The 10046-nt window shown below is 42.4% G+C and overlaps 1 protein-coding gene and 1 long non-coding RNA gene across 2 annotated transcripts; both read right to left on the bottom strand.

The window, feature by feature from the left end:
- Positions 1 to 2176: 2176 nt before the first annotated feature.
- Positions 2177 to 8319, bottom strand: LOC311359613. The gene is made up of 2 exons (XR_014638269.1): positions 8265 to 8319; positions 2177 to 3632 (listed from the first exon to the last, which is right to left on the bottom strand). It is a non-coding gene; the product is annotated as an uncharacterized lncRNA (long non-coding RNA).
- Positions 8320 to 8562: 243 nt separating this feature from the next.
- Positions 8563 to 10005, bottom strand: LOC311359676 (tumor necrosis factor receptor superfamily member 5-like; the record flags this gene model as incomplete). Its single annotated transcript, XM_084479734.1, has 4 exons — positions 9866 to 10005; positions 9390 to 9545; positions 9116 to 9203; positions 8563 to 8782 (listed from the first exon to the last, which is right to left on the bottom strand). Exons 1-4 carry the CDS (start codon positions 9987 to 9989, stop codon positions 8563 to 8565), a joined length of 588 nt encoding a protein of 195 aa, XP_084335860.1. The 5' UTR covers positions 9990 to 10005.
- Between the last annotated feature and the right edge of the window lie 41 nt (positions 10006 to 10046).

Below are 10046 nucleotides of genomic sequence, written 5' to 3'. Positions count from 1 at the left end.
ATGATTGTATACGATTGGCTAACAGACCGCACAGCTCAGGGGTCAAGGCACCCTAAAGATGTAAATACATCTGAATGTAGGCTGTTCATTCACAATTAAATATATTGTTTTACTTGCAGTAAGTATTCAGAAGTCCCTGAGTGTCTATGCCGAGGCAGAGGGCTGTTCTTTTTAACAGAAGTTTGGGTCATCATTCAGAACAGACACACAAACGAGAAAGCGCCACAGTGCGCTGGGATCCTCACTAAAAACACAGGAGTTCCTGTGGACTCTGAATATGTTCCTGTTGTGGCCGCTAGAGGGCAGTGTGTTCATCGGCGCGTCCGATAGCCGAGCTATTATACATCATGGGCTGTTTGTAGTAGCCAGGCTAGCGCCGCCTACTGGTTCCGGCAAATTTAATTTGCCTCAACCATATAGTCAGGGAACTAGCAATGCGTTTCGGTTTGCTCCGTCCGCCAGAGCGGACGGACCAATCAGCGAGCAGATGTGGCGATGACGGGCGATGACGGGCGATGACGTCGAACTGAAGCGCCCAAACTGAAATACCGGTGTAGTTCCCAAGCTGCGGTAAACAGTTGACGAGATGGATGTCGGCGAAGCTATACGCTCTGTGCTTGAAACTATTCCGGATATTGAAGACTTAAAGCCAGAACAAGAAGCATGTTTGACGAATTTTTTGGAGGGCAAAGACGTTTTTGGACTTCTTCCTACCGGGTTTGGGAAAAGTTTAATTTACCAGCTGGCCCCGTTAGTGGCGAAGACATTATGCAAGCCAAACGCTAATGCTAACCCTATTGTCATCGTTGTGTCCCCCCTGCTTGCCCTGATAGAAGACCAGATTAAGGAGGCAGGGATACTGGGTGTAACAGCAGGCCAGCTTGGCGTTAGTGATTTACATAATAAACTGAAATAAATAAACGCATAGCATACGTCACCGCCAAGCAGCAGCGATTAGTCGAAGCAAACGGAAGCAACCGCCTCCCGGAAGCAAACGAATCTCTACGGCTCGTGTTCAGACGCTATATGAAATGTAATGAAGTAAGCGGCTGATGCATCAGGCTATGTTTGTAGTGCCATAGACTATAAAACACCTTCATAGAGGGGAGTTTATGTGACGGCTTTTCTTCATTTTCTTTTCGTCTTTCTTATCTGTATGGTACACCATGAAACCTACTTTCACTCATTGAGTCGTGTTTCCACTGCAAAACATGAAAGCTACACTTTCACGGCTGGAGCCCACTTAAACGGGGCTACAGCCGTGTATATCACATGACATTACATATATTACAACACTGGATACATCAGCCATCATTATCTGTCTGTAGATATTTTCAATACAAGTGATTCCTTTCTATTTGAACCCACCTGCTTTCTATGATCCTCTGTATATTGTCATAGTGGGTCTAGTCTGTATATCATAGTGGGTCCAGTTTGTATAACATAGTGGGTCTAGTCTGTATGTCATAGTGGGTCCAGTCTGTAAATCATGGTGGGTCCAGTCTGTATATCATAGTGGGTCTAGTCTGTATATCACAGTGGGTCCAGTCTGTATGTCATAGTGGGTCTAGTCTGTATATCATGGTGGGTCCAGTCTGTATATCATAGTGGATCCAGTCTGTATATCATGGTGGGTCCAGTGTATATCATAGTGGATCCAGTCTGTATATCTTCATAACGAGTCCAGTCTGTATATCTTCATAACGAGTCCAGTCACTTCCGACACTTGGAACAGCAGCAGACTCGATGATGCATTCTGGGATATTTAACGGTCCCAAGTCCACACGAGTCACCTCCGATGCATCCTCGGTAGAACGGCCTCATCGAGAACGCATCAAGAACACTTCCAGGTTTTACGACAGTACTCGCGTACTTGGAATTGGAACAGTGCTTGGGCTACCACTGATGACGTTTACCGAGAACGCAAATTGAGAAACGGCTTTAATGTCTATGTGCTCGTTAACGTCGCCCTTATGACATCACAGGTGGGGGTGTCCACCTAGATGTGTGACAGATATATATGAACATGTCAGGTTAGCAGTCATTTAGAACAACCGTGATACATACACGTCAGGGTTGAATCTACCCGTGATACACGTCAGGGTTGAATCTAATCATGATACATGTCAGGGTTGAATCTACCCTAACATGCCGAAAAACAACACATTTATAGAAATGTTATCAAAACGCCTTTTAATGCTGATATGCTAATATCATTTATGGGGGTGTTTTGGACGACAAACCTATACCATACCTATTCTGTGGTTTGGGTTGGAGGACAGGCACGTTCGACAGATACATGAAAGAAGGCCATTTGATAATAATCCAAACCCCCCAAATGCTGTTAACAAAACAAACACTGAACATTTAAGCAAGATATCCCCATTCAAATAAAGTTTAAAAAACAATACACTTACAGACACTTTCATAGCGGTTTTGCAGAGAGAACTATTGGAGTGGAGTGTGTGTGGATGACGGCTGGTTGAAGCAGCCTCACCTGGGCCCGAGTCAGACTGACTGGACTCTGGGGCTGGGTGAGGCTGCACACCTGTTGCACATTGAGCAATCACAGGTTAAACCAGCCGTCACCACACACACCCAGAGAGATCTCCTGCAGGGCAACATGGAGCACCAGGCTATGGTTCACTTAAAGTTTAGCAGAGAAACACTGTTTAGCATTTAGCATATTGTTCCTGAATTCTTACAATCCAACACCTTCAATAAAGTGATGGCGCTAAATGTCTAACATAGAAACAGTTTCCTTCTCTTCAAAATGACATATGGGTGAGAAATACTGTGTCATTAAGAAAATGGTGTAAACGTCCCCTCCCCCCGCCCTGAATGGGGGGTTTGCATCAGTTTGACCTCGTTAAGAAAAACTGAAAATATTTAGAGTCACCTGACTTTATCTAATAATTAAAACATGTTCAGCAAGTGGTCAACATTGCACTTTTATCTCAAAGTAAAAAAGAAAACATTGTAAAAAAAATGTATCATACTAAAATATTTTATCTCAAAGACAAGTGGTTCCTCTCCCCCAACATCTCCATCTCCGTATAAACATTCCCTGTACATCTTCCTTGGTGGTCGTCCAAGAGAGGCGGAGCTTGGACCCAAGCCAACGTTACCCATAATATCCCAGCACACCTCACACTATCTATTAACCCCTCGCTTGTCTTTGCTCTGTGAGCCACATATAGAAGAATAATGTGAGGATTGATCTAATAATGATGATAAACACACCACGCCTCTTCTCCTGTGAAAGCTGGCATCAGGAAGGAATCAGACTGGTGTATTTCCTCCTCTAGTGTCTGAGTTTGATTCATCAGATTCACTTTCAGGTCGATCCAGAATTTCTAGAACTGGCGTTACTTTGTCTCCTGTAATGTCATTCCCCTTCAATAGTGAAACACGGTTGATGGGAAACTTGGGACTAATCCTGTTACCATCTTTGGGCAGCGTTTGGACTGGACCCATCTCAATGTCTAGCTGTCCAGTACCAGACCTGTAGGCATCCAGACGTTGGTCATCATCATGATCGTCCATAGTTACATCAGGGATAGTTGTTCTTGAAGTGTGTTCTTGTTGGTCCCTGGTTGGTGCAGGAGATTCACTATTTAGTGGTGTAGTTTCTGGAAGAGAAGGCAGCAGAGAGTCAGGACACACAGCCAGCCTCCACATGCAGCAACACTCACTGAAGACTGAAGCCCAGTGGAGCAGCTCTGCAGCTGGGTACTCTCAGGTGGAGATGAGGACACACACACACACACACACACACACACACAACCAGAGGAGAAAGCTACTGAATACACGTTTAATCTGCATTTTTATTAATTAAATTATACATTTTAATTAAGCTGCAGAGTAGCTAGCTAGTCACCACAAGCACTCTGCCGCGGGTTTCTGAAGCGTCTCAAGCGGTTCTGTACACTAGTGGCTGCTCTGTCTCGGTGCTTGGGGTCTAGTCTGTCCTTTGTGGCAAATGCATTGAGACGACCGAGCGATCAGAGAGAGAGAGTTAGCGACTTTCCACATGTCACTATGTCCGGTTTTCAAAATAAAGGGTTAACACAGGGTTTAGGAGTGTTAAGAGAGAGGAGACAGCAGAGAGAGAGGTCGTGTTTCCCGAAGCTCCGCTAGACAGTGGCAAAAAGTACTTAATTCATCGTTCAGGTCTACTTTATTTTACTTTATTTCATGATCATAATACTTAAGAATATATAGTTTGTTTCCGTCAACCTCAATTGCTCGATTCAACAATACTTTTTGGCACTTTGACTACCGGATCAGACCGCAGCAAAAGCCTTGGACTTTCCTATCGCCAACATGCCTCTGTACTCGGATGTCTCAGGCACAGAGACTGGGAAATGCACAGACTGCACCAAACTGCAACAGACAGTGGCTTTATTTGAAACGAGGCTAGCAGCATTAAAAAAATGCAAAGGACTTCTCCAGGATACAGTGCCGATGGGTGAGTTTGCTGAGCTAGCTCAGACAAATCCACAACAGGATGATCAAAGCTATACTGTATCCTTCCCGAAGCTGGACAAGAGAGAGACTATTCCAACTGCCTCTCATTGGCACAGAGTCGGCGCTAAGCCCAAACAACATTCCAAAGTGAATCAACAAGTTCACTCAACGCCAAATGCTAAGCTTCCCAAAGCTAAAATCAGCCGGATTAGCCAATCGCCGAAGTTTACCATGCCGATGAAGAACCGGTTCCTGCCACTCCAGGAGTCCACGAACGCGCCTGCCACCCATGCACCCCTAAGCCCCAAGATGCGTCCAAACGGATGGTGTGGACAAAGACCGACCATGACCCTGTCGCCAGAGAGGCCAGCTGCGCATGCATCTGCCACCCGTGCACCCCTGAGCCCCAGGATGCGTCCGGACGGACGGTGGGGACAGAGACGGAACAAGAACCAGTCACCACGGAGTCGAGCTGTGCATGCGTCTGCGACCGCCACTTCAAGCCAACAAGGGCCCATCTCACAGAAAGCAGATGAACCAGACACTCTGATTGTAGGAGACTCAACCATAAAGGATATAACCGGTAAGAAGATCAAAACATGCTACTTCCCAGATGTGATGGTTAGTGATGTCAACCAGAAACTAGCCACAATTATACTGGAAAACCCCAAAATCTCACAGATTATTGTGCATGCAGGACTTAATGATATTCGAAAAGAACAGTCAGAACTTCTGAAGAGGGATTTCACTGAACTATTGGACACACTGGACAAATTACACGTTAGGTCATTCATCAGTGGACCCATACCAGCCGTTGACAGGGGAATAAACAGATTCAGTCGTCTACTTGCACTGAATACATGGCTTTCAAGAGTCTGCAATGAAAGAGGTAGGGGCTTTATTGACAATTTCAACTTGTTCTGGGGGCGCAAATATCTTTTCAGAGCAGATGGCCTACACCCAAACAGGCTAGGCTCAAAACTGTTAAGGGACAATCTTCTCTTCTCACTCTCCCACCATGAGAAGAAGCGAGACTACAGCCTCCCCCACACATCTACTGTCCCACTATCTGACACACAGATAGCAGACAGACCACAGACCTTGAAGAGAGACAACAGCCCGCCCGACACCATCGACACCATGCCTCCCCCCTTTGCTGATGCTGGCTTGGCGAGGAACGGCCACCCCCCTCCTCTGCCCTCCCCCATCGACGATGACCTCCAGCTCTCACCCATCGATGAGGACCTCCAGCACTCCCCCATTGATGATGACCACCATCCTCATCTCTCCCATAGCCACAACAACAACTCCAGTTCCACTGTCTCCTCCCTTTATGATTTTCCAGATGAATTTAAGAAACTGAGAAATGTTGGCATCAAACTTGCATTTTATACTGATAAAATTGAAGGCATCAGACGTGCCATCAATGTCTCCACTTTAAACAAAAATGCTGGACTACCACCATATTCAGGCAAAAGTAACGTGGCAATGACATGCTTTAATGTCACAGACTCTAAAACTCTTGTGGAAACTGTGACACAACTGAAGCCATCCACCTGTTGCCTTGATACTTTACCTACCAACCACTTTAAGAATGTTTTTGACTGCCTAGCAATAGACATATTGCAAATAGTTAACAACTCTCTCCAATCAGGCACTTTCCCAAAAGGCTTAAAAACTGCAGTTATCAAACCCCTTTTAAAAAAGCGGAGCCTAGATGCCTCTGTTATTAACAACTACAGACCAATATCAAATCTACCCTTCATAAGTAAAATCATTGAGAAAATTGTCCTCCAGCAACTTAGTGACTTCCTGGCATCAACTGGTTGCTATGACACCTTCCAATCCGGATTTCGACCCCTTCACAGCACTGAGACCGCCCTTATTAAAGTTGTAAACGACATCCGTCTTAACACAGACTCTGGCAAAATCTCAATACTAATGCTACTAGACCTCAGTGCTGCATTCGACACTGTAGACCATACAATACTTTTGGACAGATTAGAAAACTGGGTGGGGCTTTCAGGCACAGTTTTAAATTGGTTTAGGTCCTACCTACAAAATAGGAACTACTTTGTTTCCATTGGCGACTTTGTTTCAGAATCAACAAACGTGACATGTGGAGTCCCACAAGGTTCGATCTTAGGACCCTCTCTATTCAACATCTACATGCTCCCACTAGGGCAAATCATGCAAAATAACAATATTGACCATCACTGCTATGCTGATGACACGCAAATCTATGTATCTCTATCACCAAATGACTATCAGCCCATAGATCTGTTGTGCCAGTGCATTGAGCAAGTCAAAGGCTGGATGTGCCAAAATTTCCTTCAACTAAATGAGGACAAAACCGAGATAATTGTATTTGGTGCTAAAACCGAAAGGCTTAAAGTTACCCAACACCTTCACTCTCTGTCCTTGAAAACCTCAATCAAAGCCAGAAATCTAGGGGTTATTATGGATTCAGATTTACATTTCGACAGTCACATCAAATCAGTTACAAAATCGGCATATTATCACCTTAAAAACGTAGCAAAACTTAGAGGGCTCATGTCTACCGAAGACTTACAAACACTTGTACATGCCTTTATCACTAGCAAGCTTGATTACTGCAATGGTCTCCTTACAGGTCTCCCAAAAAAAACTCTAAGGCAACTACAGCTTGTTCAGAATGCTGCTGCTAGAGTTCTAACAAAGACCAAAAAATGTGAACATATTACACCAATTCTCAAATCATTACATTGGCTCCCTGTATGTCAGAGAATTGATTTTAAAATCATGTTGCTAACCTACAAATCCCTACATGGTTTAGGGCCAAAATATTTAACTGATATGCTTCCACTACATAAGTCTTCTAGACCACTAAGATCCTCTGAGACCAATCTGTTAATTATCCCCAGAGTCAACACGAAACATGGGGAAGCAGGATTTAGTTACTATGCAACAAATAGCTGGAATAAACTCCCTGAGGATTTAAGACTTGCCCCAACCCTGACAGCTTTTAAAACAAGACTGAAGACTTTTATGTTTGCTTTAGCTTTCTGCTAAATCTTAAATCTACAATGTTTCTATTTTTATTTTTATTTTATTAGTAACTTTGCCTTTCTAAAATGCATTTTTATTAACTCTGCCTTTCTAAAATGTTGTTTTTTAACTTTGCCTTTACTTTCTATCTATTTTACTTTTTACTTATCTATTATTTTATTTTATTGTATGACAATGTTTATATGTGAAGCACTTTGAGTCTGCCTTGTGTATGAAAAGTGCTATATAAATAAAGTTGCCTTGCCTTGCCTTGCCTTGCCTTGCCTTTATACAAAGACTGCAGGGCCTACACAAAATCAAGCATTTTTAAATGTTTATCATTTTAGAGAATGAAAATCATTACATACCTACATTACATTAAAATGACTGTAAAACACATTGCTCTATAAGTTCTGACAATGAGAAAAATTAAGATTCTAACTATACGTTTTTATTGTATCATTTTAGAGAATTTTAAAATTAGAGTCCCATATTATTACATTTGTTAAGTCAGTAATAATAATACAGTAAAAATGCTTGATTTTGTGTTAGTGTGCAGGCACTGCAGTTTTTGTATATCCCCTGTGTTTCCACTCTGGTCCCTCTGCTAGGTAGGCTCTGACTCTCTGGTACTATTAGATTAAATGTTTTGAATCACATCGATATCATTTGACTTGGGGTGAGTCAGTAACCCTTAAAAATAAATGAATATTACTAAATGATCTGTTTCTTATTAACAAAGTGAAACAGGTTGAATAAGAACATACCAGTTAACTTCTTCTCCTCCTCCTCTTCTTTCTTGTTCTGTTCCTGTGTTTCCTTTTTTAATAAATAAAACACCAACATTGGGTTCATTACAAAGTCATCATCTAATAACTCCACCACTGCCAGCTAGGGTCACACATATTATTGTGTTCTGTATCAAACCAGTGATAACACTTACCATCTCACGTATTCGATCAGCCAATCCTATATAGAGATAAACAAAGCAACATGTCAGGACCGCAGTCACTATCATTCAGCATAACCAAGATACATGTTAGTTTAATGTAACCATGATACATGTTAGTTTAATGTAACCATGATACGTTTTAGTTTAATGCAACACTTACCTCTTATTTTCTTCCTCTTAATAATAGCTATGATTATTAAAGCCACCAAAGCTACCAGTATGACTCCTGATATTACTCCTGCCACTAGTCCTGTGTGTGAACCATGTTCTCCACATTCAGAATCAGTTGAATCAGTTCCTGGTTTCATCAGTTCCAGCCCCACAGATTCACATCTGAAAGGAGAAGGAGCAGACAACAGGTTTAGTTTCAGGGTGTGTGGTGTATATCTTATCCTGGGGGGAGGATAGTAGACTGGGTGTTGGACTCCTGGTCCAAAGGTACTGGGTTCGATCCCCAATGTCCACAACCTTCCTGTAGGCCTTCAGGTAGATAGACAGGTAGATACTAATGACCTGTATCTACCTGTGTCTGAATTCACTGCAGGCTGCTATCAATAAAATTAAAATAGAAAAAACAACAACATTCAAACCAAAGCACTAGCTTAATGCTAAAAGTACCATTAATGTACTAACTGTATTGATAAATAAACTATAATATTCACTTACTTTGTGTGGGGCTGGCAAGACGATGATGTACCATTTGAGAATGTTCCATCAGTACAGTGAAGGCACTCTGTGTCTTTATCTGCTGTTCCTGTAGGAATACAAATGTTGTGACAAAAATATGGATATTTACTTCTGCAATATAAAATATAGCAACCAAGCTGAAATTCATCAAAGTTGTTTGATGAATGCTGCAAGAAGGAACAAGGGAATAGAGAATTGTAATTAAAAGGAGATCTGGGCTTAATTGATTCAGAAGATGAGTTTTGACACCAACCTCTTTGACCGATGTAATGACCAGGACTGCAAACCGTGTGTCTCTGAGCGGCCCTACATCCTCCTCTGTTAGAGTCACTACAGAAGAATCCATCCAGGGTCTCACACAGAGCATCTGATGTTGATGTACACGACTTCTTCACCTTCAGACCGAGACCTGTCAATCACAACAGTTACAGAGGAACCTGAGAGAATGAGAAGGTCATCTGAGGAAGTCTTTGATTAGAATAACTTGATAGGAAAATAAGGAGCATTCAGTGCATTTAAGGGGCATCTAGGCATCTGTTACCCTCATTAATCTAAACTCATGTGTCTCATTCATGCCCTGCCCATCATTGAATTCATGGTCTTGTTTAAGGGGGAAAGGGTTTTAAATGACATGTCAACGTATCACTGAGCCATCAGGGACTTGAACCCTGATATTTGTAATATTATCAAGGGGTCCGTGAAATAATAAGATGAAAAGTGAAAATGTACCTGAATCACAATGTTTACATAAAAAGCATTGTTCACGCCCATTGTCGCCATCTTGGAAAGTACCTTCCTTGCAAGATGCACATGATGTACTTGTGAATTCTGTGCAATGTTTTTTAACATGCATACCTGTAGGACAGAAAACAATTGACTATGTAGACTTTTTTTTAAATTTCATTCAATT

Source organism: Micromesistius poutassou (assembly GCF_964030765.1).
Source record: "Micromesistius poutassou genome assembly, chromosome: 15".
NCBI classification, from domain to species: domain Eukaryota; kingdom Metazoa; phylum Chordata; class Actinopteri; order Gadiformes; family Gadidae; genus Micromesistius; species Micromesistius poutassou.
Note: the sequence above shows the minus strand (reverse complement) of the source record. Positions and strands in the feature narration are given on the sequence as shown.